This window comes from Equus caballus, chromosome 28 (genome assembly GCF_041296265.1).
Source record: "Equus caballus isolate H_3958 breed thoroughbred chromosome 28, TB-T2T, whole genome shotgun sequence".
Lineage (NCBI taxonomy): Eukaryota > Metazoa > Chordata > Mammalia > Perissodactyla > Equidae > Equus > Equus caballus.
Window position 1 is genome coordinate 47,695,942 of NC_091711.1, and position 18,356 is coordinate 47,714,297.

General features: G+C 58.4%; 1 protein-coding gene across 2 annotated transcripts in view; it reads right to left on the reverse strand.

Moving 5' to 3' along the window:
* Nucleotides 1–5,501: 5,501 nt before the first annotated feature.
* CELSR1 (cadherin EGF LAG seven-pass G-type receptor 1) overlaps nt 5,502–18,356 on the reverse strand; it is a 148,099-nt gene continuing 135,244 nt past the window's right edge. Inside the window, exons 25-35 of one of the 2 annotated variants that reach the window (XM_023631339.2) lie at nt 17,636–17,810; nt 13,924–14,036; nt 13,464–13,543; nt 11,839–11,965; nt 11,149–11,274; nt 10,568–10,662; nt 10,170–10,273; nt 9,770–9,919; nt 9,027–9,221; nt 8,478–8,739; nt 5,502–7,609 (exon numbers count right to left, since the gene is read on the reverse strand). In XM_023631339.2, coding sequence (XP_023487107.1) covers nt 7,585–7,609; nt 8,478–8,739; nt 9,027–9,221; nt 9,770–9,919; nt 10,170–10,273; nt 10,568–10,662; nt 11,149–11,274; nt 11,839–11,965; nt 13,464–13,543; nt 13,924–14,036; nt 17,636–17,810 — 1,452 coding nt within the window. In that variant the 3' untranslated portion in view covers nt 5,502–7,584. The remainder of the gene's footprint in view (nt 7,610–8,477; nt 8,740–9,026; nt 9,222–9,769; nt 9,920–10,169; nt 10,274–10,567; nt 10,663–11,148; nt 11,275–11,838; nt 11,966–13,463; nt 13,544–13,923; nt 14,037–17,635; nt 17,811–18,356) is intronic. The other variant, XM_023631340.2, reaches the window with a different exon arrangement.

Below are 18,356 nucleotides of genomic sequence, written 5' to 3' on the forward strand. Positions count from 1 at the left end.
GGGATTAAACAATAGGTTTATTCCTCACAGTTCCGGAGGCTGGAAGTCGGAGATCAGGGCACCAGTGTGGTCAGGTGAGGGTCCTCCTGTGGGTCTCAGATGGCCATCTTCTTGCTTTGTCCTCTCATGGCAGAAGGAGCAAAGGATCTTTCTGGGGCTTCTTATAAAAGCACTGATGCCACTCGTGAGGGCTCTGCCCTCATGACCTAGTCACCTCCCATAGGCCCCGCCTCCCAACACCATCACGTTGGGTGTTAAGATTTCACCCTGGGAATTTCAGCGGACACATGCTCAGACCATGGGAGTGTGTGTGTGTGTGCATGTGTGTGTGCTGTGCGGAGAGGGTGGCTCAGGGCAGGCTGAGAGCTGTTCGACACATGAGAATAAAGAACTTCAGAGCTGGCTGTGCTGAGTGGGCAACACGCTTTGGCCTGGGGGCATTTTGGTCACCACTGAGTCCTGGGGTGACTGTCATCTTGTTGTAGGTGTTGAAGAGACGGGCTGGGCCCAGGACTTGGAGGCCAGGACTTGGAGGCGGGAAGTTGGGAGACGCACAGTGCTGCCTCTCCTGCACTTTTCCTCCTGGCCGCCTGCCTGTGGGAGTTGTTGTCAGCTGGGTCAGGCAGGAAATTGGCCCTTCTCGAGAGGGCGTGTGTCTGCAAGCCTACTGCCTCCAACTTCCCTGCCCGGCGGGTACAGAATAGTCAGTCCCCTGTCCATGCTCTCGGTGGCCCCATGGTCCCTGGTGCTCTGCCCTGAGGGCATACCCATCTGTCCTGGGCGCTGGGGACAGCAAGCTGAACCTCAGGCTCCCTTCCTCTCTGGCTTCAGACCCAGCACCTGGTGCTTCACTCTAGCTTCTGTGGGGACTAGAAATGTGGTTCACCATCTCCTGTGGGTCAGAAAGTTCTAGACCAGAGGCAGCACAGTTTTCCAGGTGCTGTGCTGCAGGAGGAACGTCTTGGGAGGGGTCACGTGGCCCCCACTCTCCAGGGCTCAGAAGCTGCTAGTGCTGAGTAAAGGGGCTGCTGGTGATGGCAGTGTCAGCCTGGGCCTGGGTCGGAGCCCCCTGGAGGCAGGTCGCAGAGGCCACACCTGGAGCAGGGTGATAGGCACTTGGGCACCAGAGCACACAGGGCCTAGAAGCCCCAGAGAGGAGCAGGCTTTCTGAATGGGAGGGGAGGCTGAGGGAGGGTTTTGAGCTGAGGATCCCCCTGGCCTCTGTGAGGTACAGATGTGGGGAGCCAGGTGGGCTCTGGAGGGTTGGATGAAGTGGCAGGCAGGGACAAAGGTTGGATTTGAGAGGTTAGACAGTGGGTCAGGGAGCAAGGAATTGACCACTAAGCCTGTACTCGTGGCCACCGGTGGCTGGCAGTGTTTCTGCTCAGCATGGGTGGCAAAGCCAGGCATCGTCCAGCCGGAGGAGGGGGGCCAGGTGCCCTTGGTTCTCTAGTGGGTGGGGACAGATGGTTCTTCAGTGCAGAGCAGTCACCCTCCTGCAGGTCAGGCAGGCTCTACCACCAGGGACAGGACAAAGGAGGGAGGAGGGCAGGGAGGCCAGCACCAGGCACGTGGGACTTACCTCAGGTCTGGTGTGGGGGCTGCAGTGCCTGGGACAAGGGTCGTGAGGGGCAGTGGGCCCCACAACCGGCTTAGTATGCCCCTGCATTGGGGCGACAGGTCCAGGGGAGCTTGGAGACCAGGCCACTGAGTGGGGCCGAGAGCTAGGCACGAGCCCACCACCACTAGAGGCTGGACAGTGCCCAGTCTTGGAGCAGCTAGTGAGGGGCTAGGGACCCGGCCTGGACCCTACCCTGTGATGTGGGCAGACCCCACAGGGAGGAGGACACACTGAGAGGACCTCAGTCCCACCCCACACCCTAGAGCCCCCCTCAGCGGCTGGGCCTTGTGACTGGGCAGAGCAGTCAGAAAGCTGTGGCTGATCGACGGTTAGGGACAGTGCCCCGAGCATCTTCCCCAACGCCACTCTGACTAGAGGAAGCAGTGCCTTCTGAAGGGCTGAGGCCCCTCGCTGCCCCCACAACTCCCAGCCCTCTCCCGTTGCCCGGCCTCCGCCCTGTGTGCCTCGTGCCCTTGGCTCCCTCCTCCAGCCCGAGGGCTCACTCAGCAGGGGGCTTCCCAAGGTGGAAGGGGTGCAGAGCAGCCTCCCATGTGGCTTCTGAGACCATTCCCATGATCCAGATGAAGAACGAGGCCCTGAGGGCTGGCAAGCTTAGCCTGGCGGCCAGTGGGGACAGTGGCCTTCAGCCGTGACTCAGCCTGCTCACTCCAGCTGGGCTGGACTGGAGGGGCCCTGTTCTGCCCTGGCCAGGAGGCAGACCACAGCTCGGCATCCACTTTCAGCTGGGCCCTGGGGACTGGACAGGCCAGCAGTGGCCCTGTGGTCCCTGGAGATCCTCAGCCCAGCATGGAGGCCAGGGCTGAAGTGCCGCCTTTGTTCTGCCAGCTCCAAGGGCAGCCTGGAGCCCCCCTGGGCTTAGGTTTCCCATGATTCGTGGCCCTGGTGGCTGGGCCTCTTGCCTGGAACTGAGCTCTAAGCTGTGGCCCCCATCCGGGAACCTCCACAGTGCTCACCCTGCTCTGTGCAAGGCTGACCCTTAAAAGGGGCAGAAACATGAGCGGGCAGGAGGAATGGCGGCCAGGTGGAAGTGGGCTTGGGCATAGGCTGGCAGAGAGAGGCTGCCTTCCTAGCCTCCGGATGGCGCTGCCCGTCCTGCCAGCCCGATGCCAGGCCTCCAGCCTGCCAGGTCAGCCAGGGGAGAAAGGTGGAAGGAGGAGGTACAGACCTGCCGTTGCAACGCGGGTCACCCAGGCCTCACCCGCGGCTGGCGCCCATGGCAGCCACCTGCTCAGCAGTGCAACCTTCTCTCTCGTGGGCGTTTCCTCTTGTGCCCTCAAGGCTACTGGCTGACTCTGGAAGGCCTCTGGGCAGTGCCTCAGAGAGAGATTTAGCAGCAGCAGCCATTGGTCAGGGGCACCACTGGGCCAAGTTCATGTGCTGGGACTCTGGCCTCTCCCCTGTCCTGCCCAAGCACCTGGGGGCCTCAGACTCCAGGGCTGTGTTCCCCAAGGACCATCAGAACACCCTGGGCAGGCCCGCACATCGACCAAGAGTAGGGGAAGGAAAGGAAAATGTTCCGGGCCCAGAGCCGCAGGCCTGTACACACCTACTCCCTGCTCCTAGATAAATGGAAGCACTGCCCCCATACCCCCCAACATCATTCCCAGAGTAATTTCCGTGAGACGGGTCCTAGAACTGTGCACCCACACCGCACACCTGGAAGCGCCTTCCCTAGGCCCCAGGTCACTTTCAAGCCCCTCAGGCATGTTTTCTGCCCACAGCTCCTGGGCTCCGGCTGCCCCATGTCCTCGGGTCCCGGCTGCCCCATGTCCTCGGGTCCCGTCCCAGGAAGCCTTCCTGAGCCCCTGATGTCCCTCTCCGTCGGGTGTCTTAGTAAAGCCTGTCTACGGGGACGGGAGCCTGGACTGAGGCCACAGCTGTGCCTGGTGAGGAAGCAGGTGCTCCTGTTAGCTGGGACGGGAGCTTTGGACATTTCTGTGGCTTGGACAATGTTTGGATGTTCCATGCGGATGTCTGTGTTCCGACATGATTACGGAGGGGTCTTGTTTCTGTCTTGATCCTTTGTGGTCCCAGGGTGGCCTTGTCTGAGATTGGTGTTCCGTGAAATTATTTATGTCCACAGGAGGACACCCAGGCCCAGCTGATGCCCCAGGCCGGCTTCCCTCTGCCAGGGGCCTCTCTCGCAGACGTTTCCATTATTTTCCCATTAAGCATGGCTTTTGGGTTGAGACAGACAGTCTCTCCTGTTCACTGCTGAGCACTCGGAGAAGTGAACATTAGCCGGTGGGCTGGGAAAGAGCAAAACTCAGAGAACGACCTTTAGGGGGTGGGCTGTGGGTGATTTTCCTCTTTTTTTCTCCCAGATTTGACCCAAGGATGGCCCCAATCTCTGGAGCTGTGTGGCCAGTATTGGGGCAAGGACTCCAAGAGAGGCCTGGGAAAGGGGGGCCCTGTGGGCCCAAGAGTAGGGAGGATCCCCCTGGGCTCCCAGGATTCAACGCTGCTTTAATTCTTTATTGCTTTGTCTTTCATTCTGTGAGCCAATTGGCTTAAGTCCGATTTAGTTTTCTGTCACTTGCATGCAAAAATAAACAAATGTAGACATTTCCCTTATACCCCTATTCTACATATGCGTAGCCTTCCCCATCAACAACATCACTTAATGTTTTCTCTCTTTGCTCTAATTTTCCCTGAGGGTGGCCCCAGTTGGGGGAAGTGTGAGACAGTGTGGATGGCTGGAACTCTGGAAGACACCCATCTTTCTGGACAGAGGAACCAAGAAAAGGGGCCCCCCAGTAGTTAGAGCACGTGAGGCAAATCCCAGAGAGGAGAGAGCTGGAGAAGAGGTCCCTAGTTTTCCATATCTGACACAGGTACTGGCTCACCCCCAGCTGTGGGTGTACGGGCAGACCCAAAACAGCACATCAACAGCTTTGAGAACAAAATGATGACAGAGACTACTGCCCAAGTCCCACACTAGCCAGTGTCAGATATGCAGGGTATATGCTAAGGCAGCAGAACAAAGGCCTTGAACACTGAACCGACATTGGAACTCACTGCTCACAGCGGGTGACACAGAACTTGGGAGTCTAAACCTAACTGGGTTGCTTGCCTGCTAAAATAAACAAAAAATGAGGATTTAACAGGACCCAGAGTCTCATAACATTCAAAATGTTGATCAAGGATTCCATTAGAAATTAATGAGCATACAAAGAGCCAGGAAAATGCCCAAAGACAAGAGATTTCAGCCCCAAGATGACCCAGATGTTCAAATTGTCAAAGAATTTAAAGCCGCTGTTATAACCACGCGCCATGAGACAGACACTCTTGAAATGCATGGACAACTAGAAGCCCTCAGCAGAGAAATAAAAACTAGAAAAAGGAACCAAATGGAAACTCTAGAACTGAAAATTACAATATTTGGAGTGAAAAAAATTCACTGGATGGACTCAGTAGCAGAATGGGGATTACAGAGGAAAGAATCAGTGGACTTGAAGGTGGGTCACTAGAAATGACCACATCTGAAGATCAGAGAGAAAAAGAATGAGGCTAGATGAACAGAGCTTCAGAAACCTGTGGGACAATCTCAGAAGGTCTGACGTTTGTATCACCGGAGTCCCAGACGGACAGGAGAAAGAGATCAGTGCAGGAGGAAAATAAAAAAGGAATACTGGCTGAAAATTTCCCCAGTTGGGTGAAAGGCATAAATTTAAAGATCTCAGGAGACCCCAAATCGAGGCTGCTCATCCAGACTGTGGCAGGTCTGAAGGAGAATGACCAACAAATTCCAGCGAAGTTCCCGATTCCCAGGCTTGTCACCAGCCTCCTGTCCAACCCCTTCCACGGGGAGGGAGCAGGGAAGTGAGGTGGGGCAGAAGCAGCACAGCAGGAGGACAAATTCAAAAATCTTAATTTATTGTAGACTCTCTTCTCATTTGCGTTGTCATTCCAGTGTTCTGAACATTAATAAATATACATTTGTTTAAAAAAAAAAACCCTCCAGTGTCTAATTTCTCTCATAAAGTCTTAAGTCACAAAAATAGGCTTACATTTTTCCTGTCTTAGCAAAACAATTGGTTTTTGGTAACAGTTCTGATCAAATTGAAAGCTGCACCTCGAGGGGCAAAACCCAGTCGCAGAAGACTAAGAGAATATGAAAGTGGAGTGTTCAAAGACTTAAAACTATTAAAACCTGCTTTCCTTAGAAAACGTCTCATTAGTGGTAAACACTGGAAGATACTATCGTCTTGTATCTTCAAAGGCCACTCACCTGTTAAGGCACATTTATAATGCAGGTATGAGGACTTGGGGATCTCATTTCACTTCTGCGTTAAGCATCTGGTCTTAGACCAGTTTCAGATTTGCTCTCCTCTCGTGCAGTCATTCATTAACAATGCATTAACATTTTCATCAGAATAACACACTATGGAAATCTTTGCATTTTACCTGATTTTCATCATATCTTATGGTTTCTCCTATTTGGAAGCAGCTGTGCTGGTCATTTATTTGGGTATCTGATTTGAAGAACAAAGGAAATACTGAAATAAAACATGTCTGAGTAATTCTGGGCCCCATTCCCCCTCAGGCCACGCTGTGCCAACTGCCCACGGTGGGACAGTCACAGCCAGCCGGTCCTTGGTATGAGTTTCCAAAAAACAGCTTGGTAACCATTGAAAAGTGTGGCTGCGGCTTTGTCCCTTTGCACAATTGGCCATTTGAAGCAAAATGAAGTAATTGGTCAGACTCTGGGGGTGGGACCCCAGGCTGCTTGGAGATCTTCGCAGACTAAAAGAGCTAGAAAATTGGCAGGAAGGAATGTGACATCCTGGAAGACCTCATACCTCTGTCTCAATCGGGAACGTGTGAACACTCTAAAATCCCACCGAGAACAGGGCCAGAGGGACAAAGGAGTCCCCACCTGCCGTCCCACGCCGACTGGGAAGGGGGCCAGGGAGGCCCTGCAGGGCTGAGCGGGGCTCAGCGAGGGAGGGCAGCCAGGGAATGACCAGCGTGTAAATCACGGCCGTGTGGCACCTGCATTCTGCGCCGACCTCCGCAGGGCTCCTTGAGTCCTGCCCCGTCCCAGGTTGCCCCATCTTGGATCCACAGCTGTCGAGGCAGATGGGAGCTGAGGGCAAACAGCTCAGAAACAAGCGTGCTGTGAATTCAGGCACCACATGTAAGGCCCACAGGTCCCTCACTTGCTGGCTGAGAGCAACGGCAGGAACCTCCGTCTAATGACTACGTGTCAACCTCTCTCCCAACGCTCTTCCCACCTTGGATTTGCCGGGACAGCAGTTTCATCAACGCATGCCAAATTCAAGTACAACGGTGCAATCTTCCTTATATAAAAATAGTGAGAGACCATTCCACAGATCTCCATTATCGACAGAGTCAGTACAAATGCAAAATATACACAGAGTTTCGCCTTCTCGGAGTTCCATACAAATATATAAAAGCATCTACACCTTTTCAACACAGGAAAGTAATCTGCTTTAAGACAAGGGGTGCCTTTGCAAACGGCTGTTCAGGCTGCTGGCGGGGGCCTGTTCTGCAGTGAGATGCCTGCACGGCCGGCCCGACCTTGGTTTTCGGTCTGTGACCAGTTCCTCTCACTCGAGGCCAGCTCAGGCCCTGCCAACCCTCGTGCTGGACCCTCTGCCAGCCAGGTCCGGGCATGGTTTTGGCTCTGTCTGCAGGCTGAAGATCGAGCTGTGCCAGCCCAGAGTCCACACCTCCTCGTGCCCGTGGCCTTTGGCACTTGTCAGGGGGTTGGATGGGCCCTGAGCCCCTGGGGGCAGCCCAGGGCTTCCTGTCTGGACCGTCAGTCATGCCAGTCATGGGGCGGCCACTGCAGGGACCCCCACCACCAGGGCCTGCTTCACTGGAAGGGCAGTGGCCCCTCGGGCTCCAAGGGCGCGACGACACGGCACAGAGGCCTGGGTGGAGATGACCGGCTTGTCTCACAGTTTCCTGATGGTTCAAATTGAAGTTTCGTTACTGCCTCTGTGCGTGGGAAGAAGCCATCAGGCAGGTGGAGGGTCAGCAAGGACGGCCCCTGCCGCCCGTGAAGCTGCAGCTAGGCCGGATCCAGGGCATGCAGGGGCAGAACCCCCGCTCAGGGACAGGGGAAGCCTAGGGGGTCCAGGGAGGGCAAGTGCATGCGAGGACAGCTACACCAGACAGCAGGAGAGAGGGCAGGTCGCGTCTGCACCCCTGACACCCAAGGCCAGCTTGGCAGCCAGGCCCATCTGAGTGTCCTCCACACCGCTGGCCCTCAGTTGGAGCATGGAGCATCAAGGTTAGCAACCAAACTCATTCTTTAGGTTGAGTTTTAGGAAGGCCATTCTAGAAGACCCGGCTCCCGCTTTTTGCTCCCCTTTTGGAAGTCCGTAGGAGGGAGGAGCCATGGGAGAGGTCAGCAGGCCTGTCTGGAGCCTGGATCCCAGCTCCACGCCTCTGCAGCTGGGCACCCGGAGCCTCGGTCTCCTCACCCACAATGTGCGGTAGTAATGGCCCTGGCCCAGGAGACGATGTTTATAAAGTGCTTACTCCAGCAGGGTCGCAAGTCCTAGAATTTCAGGGCTGGACAAGACTTTGGACTTCAGCTAATGTAGCCCCCACAGGGCCTGCATGTCGGCAGCACCCCGGGACAGGGAGTCTGCCCCATCTCTGGCCAGTTCCTCCTGACTGGAGCTGGAGGCCCCGTCCTCGGAGGCACCCCACCGCAGCCCTGGGCCCTTTTGTGCTCAGGCCCCTGCCTACTGCCCCTCTCTGGACTCGGGGCCTCTCCACTGGACAGGGGACAGAGGGAGAGCTGTCGGGGCAGCTTCCCCCCCCTGCTGCCTTTCCCCCCCAGGCCCCAGCTACTCACTCGGAGTCGGAGCCATGGGCCTGGGCGCTCCCGGCGCGCACACTCATGGCCATGCCGTTGAGGTGCTCACGCCCCAGCTCCCGGCGCGGGGTCTTGACAGTGATGGTGCCGTCAGGGCCGCGGACCCCGTCGCTGGAGCCCAGGGAGGATGAGCGCGAGGACGCAGGGCTCTGCTCGCACTCGGCCAGCTTCTCCCGGAGCCGGGACTTCAGGGTCTTCTCGGTCAGTGGCGGTGGGTAGGTGACTTTGTTCTTCAGGATGCCTGGAGGTGGGGAGACGGTCATGGTCAGGCTGGCTGCAGCGGACTCGGGGAGGGCCGGTCCCTGCGGCCTGGGCAGCCCTCAGCTGCTGGTCTTCCCTCCTTGAGTGTCAGTCTCAGGTAGCGGGACCACAAGGCCCCCTCCGCCCCACCCTGCCCCCAACCCGCCAGCCCCGCCTCCATGACTCCCACCTGGACCCCGCCCCCACCCGCCCAGACCCAGCCTCTGTCCCCTTCCCCAGGATGAGGGACTTCGGGGGGCAGCGGGGCCCTCACCACTCCCGAGGCACCTTTTCTCTGCTCCGGGGGCTGGCTGGGGGCGCCCGCGGGCTTCTCGCAGTGGTTGCCCTGCTCGTCCAGGTGCAGCTCCACGCTGACCTTGGTCTCCACCTTCAGGCGCGGCTTCTGGCCTGGCTCCTCACTGTCGCTCCCAGCCAGGCTCTCGTCGGGCCAGCCGGCAGGGACGTGGTCAGCCGCAGCGTCCGCTGAGGCACAAGAGTGACCCTCGACAAGCAGGAACGACACCCCCACCCCCTCACTGCTGGGAGCTTCACCTCCTAAAAGGTTCCAGCTCATCCCTCTGCCGGGAGTATGCGTCCTGAGTGGCCCTGACCCACCACTCCCAGACCTGCGGGCCTGGTGGGGCCACACCCTCCAGGTGGGGAAACTGAGGCTCAGAGAGGGAAGGTCCTGGCAGTGGGGGTCCAGGCTGCAATCTGCACCACTGCACCCCAACACCCAGGAGCCTTGGCTGGCTCCCCTGGCAGCAGGTGGGGTCAGCTTTGTGGAGTCTGTGCATTGAGAGTCCCCAGACAGACCCCCCAAGACTTCCCTGCCTGTGCTCTGTGGATGGCGGGGAGGGGAGCAGGGGGGGTCCTCCCAGATAGCACCTCCCACCCACTGGCCTTCTGTGTGTGCTGCCCACCACTGGGTCCTGGAGGCAGGTGGCCCCGCCACAGTCGAGGCCCACCAGGCCTGCTCTGCAGCCCACCAGCCACAGCCCAGCCTGGCCTGCCGTGCCCAGCCTGCTCACCTTTGGGGGTGCTGTGGACAGGACCCCGGGTTGGGTCCCACTTGTCCTCGGCATCCCCCACGTCGTCCTCGCTGTCTGAGGAGTGTGAGGAGGCGTAGGAGCTGCTTTGTTCATCCAGGGACAGCTCACTGTCCGAGTCTGAATCGTGGCCTGCAGGGCGCACAGGAGGGACGCAGGGCTCAGGCCCAGGGGGCTTCCTGCCAAGGGCAGAGGGGAGCCACCGGGGCCCCTGCTGACCCTCCGAGTGTGACGCGGCCGCAGACACCTCTTCAAGGCTGTACCTTTTCCAGGGGCCGAGAAGGCCACAGGACGGACGAGAGCCACAAAGGAGCTCTCGCCCATGGGCCCCCAGAGGGAGATGCGCAGACTGACGGGAGACCACCCTCCAGGGGACACATACCATGGGGCTTCTTGCTGCTCCTGGGGAGGAAGGACGGATCTGGCTCCCCGGGGCCGCCCCGCGTGGGCCCAGAGGACACATTGAGCTTCTGGCCCCCTTCGTCCCTAGAGAGGAGAGTGGGGAGGGTGGGCTCAGCACCATCGCTCAGGGGATGCATGACTCGGCCACCAAACATCACTGAGCACCCTCTGCACGTGCCAGATGGCCACATGGGGCTCTAGAAGGTTCTCTGCCACGAGAGACTCCCTGAGTGCTCAGGAAAACGTCAACTCGGACAGCACACACTGCTCGGGCCCTTCCCGGCAGGCTTGGGGTGGAGGTGATGAAGCCTGCGTTCGCTCCGAGAGCGGGGCCTCCCCTCCCCCGAGACGACAGCAAGGGCGCGCGCTCGGCCTGACCTGAGGGTGCTGTCCAGCGAGGCGGTGGACTCGCCCAGGGCCGTGCGGAACATGTTGGGCTCCTCGCTGTAGGTGTTGTTGCAATTGAGGGAGCGCTGCGGGCAAGAGGGCTGGTTATCCACTGAGCAGAGGCCACCGGGCTGCAGAGGATGGCTCTGTCCCCACAGCAAGCCCCAGTGCCCTCCCTGACTGTGCCCTTGCCGGGCAGACACAGGGGCCTTGCAGTGGCCGAGAGGAGAGCATCGCTGGCCCCCGCCATGGTCAGAGGACAGCCTCGCTCCCATGGCCACTCCTTCTGGTCAGGGATCCTCATCGGCCATTCCCTGTCTTCCCAAGACCTTGAAAAGTGGAGCTGTCTCTGTGACAGACCCCATCTAGTCGACTCCACTTGCTTCCCGGGACCGCAGGAAAGGCACCAGGCTCGATGCCACGCTCTGCGGACGGCTCTGTGATGCCCCTTTTGTGGGGGACATGAAGCCCACGGAGCCGTGTCGAATGCTTGGTCCAGATACCCATACGGACCCCTGGTGAGCGGTGCAGCCCAGCCCCCAGGCCCTGTGGGGTCCCCGGGTGCCTCCTACCGTCAGCAGGGTGGCCCTTGTGGTGGCCGAGTCGTCCGGGTGCGGCTTCTTGCCGGCGAGGACCCCCTTCAGGTGCTTCCGGACCTCCCTGTTGAGCACGCAGTAGAAGAGGAGGACAAAGAGGCCCTGGAGGGAGGGGCAGTGCGTCAGGGTCGGGCACAGCCCCCGGGGACAAGGCCAGGGTTCTGTTGCTGCCACACTGTGTGCCCACCTGCCCGAGGACATCTGGCGCCGAGGGTGCCCAGAGCAAGCCTGGCCGCTGTGGCTGCAGAGATGTGCACGAAAGCCCAGGCTTTCCTCCCCACCCCTGGGGCTCCTGCTTTCTTGGGGGAGCCTGGGCAGGGCAGCCAGCATTTGGGGGGCCCTGACCCAGGCCACAGCCTTTGGGCCATCTAGGGGTCCCCAATGTTACGTCTTTAATCAACTTTCCGGGAAGCCCTGGGTGTGAACCATAATTGGCCCCTGCACTGGCTGAGCAAAGGACGGTGTCCTGACGAGACAGGAGGACCATGGAATGGGGGTCCCTGGGCAGGCTCTGGGCAGCTGTGTTTGGAACACCAGGCTCCTTTTTGACCCTCTCAGCCCCTCAGGGTTGGGGCATTTCAGAGAGGAAGCAGCACAGGCGACCCATGGCCCTACCAGGTCTGGCCACGCAGAAGGCCCCGCCGGGTCACGCTGAGAGCCGCCCACCTGTAAGCAGCTGAAGATGGCGAAGAGGTAGTGGAAAGTCAGCACGTCGCTGTTCACGGCCAGCAGCCCCAGCAGCCAGGTGGCGCTGATGAGCAGCAGCAGGAGGAAGGCAGTCCTCAGCAGGGAGCTGCGGGAGAGGGGGACACAGGGGTGAGTCCACAGTCCTACTCCCACCCACCCATCACCTATCCAGCCATCCACCTACTCATGCATCCGTCGATCTGTCCATCCATCCATCCATCCATCTGTGCATCCACCCACTCATGCATCTGTCCATCTGTCCATCCATCCATCTATCTGTGCTTCCACCCGCCCATCCACCCACTCATGCATCTGTCCATCTGTCCATCCATCCATCTACCCACATTCCCTTCCTTCCCAAACCCTTTCTAAGTATCTACGATGGGCCAGCTACCGGCTCACACAGGGGAAAAGACAGACAGAGCTTACATTAGCAGGGATGGGGGTGGGAAATAGTCAATAAATTAAAAAGCAAATAAGTAAATCAGAAGCTATGAGCCATGACAAGTAAAAGAGGCCTGCGTCCACAGTGACTCCCAAACGTGCCCTGGGAGCGGCTGCAGAGCCTGGTGGGCGGGCTGCGGTAGTTTCTGTGAAACTTGAACGTGCGTGGAGAGATGCAGAGGGGAGCCGTCCAGGCCAGCCAGTGCAGCTTCCAGCTCTCTCATTACTAGCGAGTGACTTCCCGCTCTCTGCCTCAGTCTCCCCAGATGTAAGGGGGATGATGAGGGTGCGCCCTGTGTGGGGCTGTGGGGGGACTGCTCGTGTTAATGCGAATCCAGTGCTTGGAAAGGTGTGTGTCAGGGGGAAAGCACAGGATGATGGAGGTGATGACCAGGCTCAGCCCCGGGGCCCCTGCTCAGGGTCTGCCCCTCCGCAGCCATTTCAGACTCTCTGCTCTCTTCTCAATGGGCTGGGCAGACTCTCACCCTGTGCTGCCTGGCAGCCCCTCCTTGTGCATCATCCCTTCATCTGCCCCCCGGCTCAGGTCACCCAGCCCCACAGACACCCTTGTCCTCCTCTCCCCTGACCCTTTCTTGGCTCCTGGACTCCACGCTGAGCTCTCCCGCCACCCTGCCTGCCCCTCAGCACTTTTTTTGTGGGTCCCTTCTCCTCTCCCAACCAGGAAACACTGCAGGTTCCCTTTCTGCTGGGCCCCATTCCTCTTCTGGGGGAGCGCCTCCACTCCTGCAGCCCAGCCTCACCATCACCACCGACCGGGGCGACCCCACCTGACCCCACTCTGCTGTGTCCAGGCGGCTCAGCACCGCCCCTCACCTGACTGTCATCGTCCTCCACCTCCTCCCATGAGCATCTGTTACCACGGCCGCCTGCCCTGGTCCCCGCCGTGGCCAGCGTCCCTCCCTCTCCTCCACCATGTCCAAATGCCACTTGGATCCAGACACCGCTTGGCACAGCCCAGACAGCGTCCACATGTGGCCGGCCTGTCCCGCACTGCGGCCCATTGATCCCTGTCTACGCAGCTGTCAGCAGCCCTCCGGACCGGCCCAGCCAGTTGTCCTTAACGACTGGTCCTCAAACCAGACACTGGGGGGGTCTCCACATCAGGTCCCACCCACTGGTCAGGTTTAGCACCAACTTACACAATCCCTTTTCTTTCATAGTAATGGTGCTTTCTTTGGCAGGAAACCTTTGCAGACAGGACAAAAATGACCGTGTTGACCTGAAAAAAACAAAACAAAATCAGGGGGCCAGCTCGAAAGCATTATCACGACCGACTTTCAAAAGCCAAACACTCGTGAGGGTCTTTGCCCTGTGTCTTGGGAGGTGTCGCTGGGGTGACAAGGCCTGGGGCCCACACCCCAGCCTGCTTGTGAGGGCCCCACCTGGGGGCTGGGTGCCAAGCGGCCTCACAGGGGATGTGGATGTGGAACGAAACCCGGAATCCAGGGGTCTGAGGACAAGGCCCTTCCTGCCCCACCCGGCTGCTCAGAGGAGCCGGGGACCCAGCCAGCCCCGAACACTCCTTCCAGTCGATGCATGGAGGGGCGCCTGGCTCCCCACGTCCCTCAGAATGGAGGGCTCCTTGAGACCCGCACTCACAATTATAACCGTTCCGATGGGCCCCGCAAAGCTCCAGATTAGGGTGTCTTGGAGGGACAGCCAGCAGAAGTCCGGGTTTCCGTAGCCCTGGGGGTCCAGGCCCACTGCAAGCCCTGGACAACAGCGATGGGAAGACTGAGGGCCATATCCCAGGAGAGGACGCCTCCTGAGGGCCAGCCCCACCCAACAGGACCCCAGGGCCCCAGCATTGCCCTCAGAGGGAAGGGCAAGGAGCCGAGATAGACAGCTGAGATGCGACAAAGGCCCAGGTCCCCTCTGAGCAAAGTCCCTCTCAGTGCCGAAAGACAGGATCACCAGAGCCACAGGGGCCCAGGCAGCCACGAGCCGCTCATGGCTTCACCCAGAGGCAGGGAGCCCACCCAGGCAGGGGGTTGCCGAGGGTGACAGAGAGAGCTCAAAGAGGGGGCCAATGGGATGGGGTGCAATCAGCTGTGAAAGCACAAGGGGGGCACCCTGCTGTTGGGCCACATGGAGGCCAAGATGCCACTACGGACCACAGGTGCCAGGGCAAGAGGATCTGAGAGCTGCACACACCACACGACGCACACACACACACAGACCATGCGCACATGCACACAGACCACATGCACATGGACCACGCACACGTGCACACAGACCACATGCACACGGACCACATCCACCCCAGACTGCTCACCGTCCCAAAGTGCAATGCAAATGGGAGTTCCTTATGTCACCTAAACCCCAGCCACTGTTCCTAACAACCACGTGACAAGCTAGAGGAGCACTTGTCCTTGCAGAGCCGTCAAGGTGAAGTTTGGGGTGACTTCAACACAGATCTTGTTAGGAGAAAGGAGCAGGCCTGGCCTCCACCACTCCTCCGTCCGCAGGTCTGGACTGTGCCACAGCCCCCGAAACCCCCGACTCCTTATTTCAATCCTAAGAAGATCAGGTCTCCCCACTCCCTGCTTAAAAGCCTCCAGTGATTCCCCACTGCCCTCAGGAGACAGGCCGGCTGCTTCCGCGGCCGTCTAGGCTGAACTTCGTGGCGTGGCCACAGCCTTGCTCCAAACCACGTGGTACCCCCACGCCTTGCTCCACCCTGGCCTGGTCTCGGGTCAGTCCCCAACCAGCCATGTTCCTGTTGGTCCCCACACATGCTGGGCCCCAGAAGGCATCCTCCCCTGCCCACTCTGCCATCTTGTTCCTACTTGCCCTCCAATGCAAACAGTGCTTCCTCCAGGAAGCCTTCCTGGCCTGCCTTGGCCTGGGGTCCCCATCACCGCTCCCCCAGCTCTGAGCCCATAACAGTGCAGGGTCCACGGATGACCAGTCAAGTGGGCTGTTACTTAATGCCTGTCTTCCTTGGAGGGGCAACCCCCTAAGAAGAAAGGCTTTGCTGTCCTCACTCACTGCTGACCTCGGGCCTAGAACAGAACCTGGCATACAAGAGGCGCTCTACAAATGAATGAATCGATGCATGCACACTCCCGATCCTGTGGGGCAATGGGGTAAGTGAGAGTTGGTGGGGACTGAGGAAAGTGCACAGGAGAACGGCCTGAGAAGACTGGTCCCGTGGATTCTGGAGGGCCCAGGCTGGGACAGGCACCCACGGCTCTGAGACAGGGCTGTCACCGCAGCCCCAGACAGCCCGCCCTTCCTCTGCGCGGGCATGTGGCGAACATCACGGAATCAGCCCACACAGGGTCTGGGTGGAGATGCTCTGCTCCATTTAGCGCGTCTGGAGGGGATGCCCGAAGTGACCACACAGTGGAGTGAAGACAGGAATGTGTGCCCCCCACACAGATGGCAGGACAGGCAGGAGGGAGCCAGCCGGGCCGCGAGTGGATGGGAGCCGGGGCTGGGTAGGGAGCAGTGGACATGTAGCCGGCAGCGACGAGCCAGCCCCCATCTCTGGCCGAGGGTCCCTGGAAACCCTCTTAAGTTCTTCTGCAAGAGGCTTAAGTGTTAAAAAAAAAAAAAAAAAGAAAAGAAAAAGGTTTTTAAAGTAAGATAGAAATGTGAAATATCTGAATTTAGATTCCAGAGCTGTCTCGGAGGCAGTGGCATTTCACTGTGTGCAACCTGACAGCGAGCTGGTATCTCTCCCCAGATGAGGCGTTTATCTTGAGAGAATGTTGAAATGAAAAACGTGTCACAGAAAACGGTCTCCAGCTTCTCTGTGTAAAGTCGTCCCTGTGCCTCGGACGGAGGAGGCCTCCGCCTCGGGGCTGCTTCCTCGGGCCGCTTCTCTGCAGGACCTTCTGCCCTGCCACCCCCCGCCCCGACTCGGTCAGGGCCCTCCTGTGTGTCACTCGTGACCACAATGGCCAGCCCCGGGCCAAGAAGCGTTTGTGATGTGAACAGGGAAAGTCATTTAACTTCCCCCGTAAAATGAGAATGACCCACTTGGCGTGGCCGCATGGAATAGCTGGCCTCGGGTCTGGCCCTCGCAGGAGCCCTTAAGGAGGGGTCAGCTTTCTTCTAAGAAGCCCCTGAATGTGCTCATCATGGCCTCCCAGTGCCTCTAGCCTCAAACTTCGTGTCTGGGTCCCTGGAACCCGGGACTCCTGAGAAGAGGGTGTGGCTCTTCTTTGATGAATAGAAACATGGGTCTTTCCCAAGAGACAACAAACTTTGACTTTGATACTCAGTGAAAAGTGTGCTACGGAAATGCTGCTGTTCTGTTCATTCATTCACTCATGCACCCATCCATCCATCACTCATTCCTTCATCCATCTGCCCATCCACCCACCCATCCATCCCTCATTCCTTCATCCATCTGTCCATCCACCCATCCATCCTCACTCATTCCTTCATCCATCTGCCCATCCACCCATCCATCCATCCCTCATTCCTTCATCCATCTGTCCATCCACCCATCCATCCATCCCTCATTCCTTCATCCATCTGTCCATCCACCCATCCATCCATCCCTCATTCCTTCATCCATCTGTCCATCCACCCATCCATCCATCCCTCATTCCTTCATCCATCTGTCCATCCACCCATCCATCCTCACTCATTCCTTCATCCATCTGCCCATCCACCCATCCATCCATCCCTCATTCCTTCATCCATCTGTCCATCCACCCATCCATCCATCCCTCATTCCTTCATCCATCTGTCCATCCACCCATCCATCCTCACTCATTCCTTCATCCATCTGTGCATCCACCCATCCATCCATCACTCATTCCTTCATCCATCTGCCCATCCACCCATCCATCCCTCATTCCTTCATCCATCTGCCCATCCACCCATCCATCCATCACTCATTCCTTCATCCATCTGCCCATCCACCCATCCATCCCTCATTCCTTCATCCATCTGTCCATCCACCCAACCATCCATCACTCATTCCTTCATCCATCTGCCCATCCACCCACCCATCCATCACTCATTCATTCATCCATCTCTCCACTCATTGGACAGATGCAGAGTTTTTCTCTGGTGCCACAGACAGAAACAGCCCCAGGCCCAGCTCTCCAGGATGCACACCCCCACGGAGACACTGAGTGATCACACTCGTGTGTGCAGATGACCGTGCAGGGCTGGGGCTAGTCGAGCTGGGTACAGAAGAGGGAGGGGGCCAGAGAGCTCCTCAGCCCACACACGAGGGCGTTGGCTTGTCTGACCTGGGTTCCTGTGTCAGCCAAGTCAGGTGGATCCCCCGAGTGGTGGTCGCTTCTGCCCCAGGCCACCCCAGTGGGGCTGCTCTGCACATCCTCACCTGTGACGATGGCTGGAATGCCCCAGCCCACGACATAGTAGAACCGCATGGGCCCCGCATCGATGTTGCGCACCTCGGTCAGCATGCGGTAGACGTGCAGGCTCTCCACAAAGGACCAGGCGAAGGTGCTCATGTAGACGTAGTGCAGGAGGATGGCGATCACCGTGCACAGAAACTGCGGAGAGGGGAGCCCGCTCAGCGCCAGCCCCTGCACCCACACCCTGCACCGAAGTCTCAGGGCTGAACGGGGTGGGGAGGGAAGTGACCAAATTGGGTCACTCTGCAAACATGAGGGTCTGTAGGTCTGAAAACGTAAATCAAGTTGTTTTCTACTTGTTTTCTATTTGATTCAGCCAGGAGTGGCTGAGCGTCAACAGTCACAGTGTCCCAGTGGATGTGGGTCAGAGGATGAGGAGTGAGGCACCTAGGGGCCCAAGGGTCCCTCCTCAGCCCGGATCAGTGGTGGGCGTGAGCATCACGGGGGCGGGGCAGGCAGAGCCTCTAGTGTTTTCAAGAGAAGCTAGAATTCTGCATTTTCATGTGATGGTTCCAAGTTTTGAAATGTTGGCATTTAATTTAAAGTTAAAAAAATACTGTGGAGGCGGCCTGCTCAGGCTGTGGGCCCCAGACTGTGATCTTGGCCTTCACCCAAACCCCTGGCCCTCATGCAGGCGTCCTCAGTCCAGCGGGGTTGGCCAGAGGAGGGAGGAGTGTCCAGCTC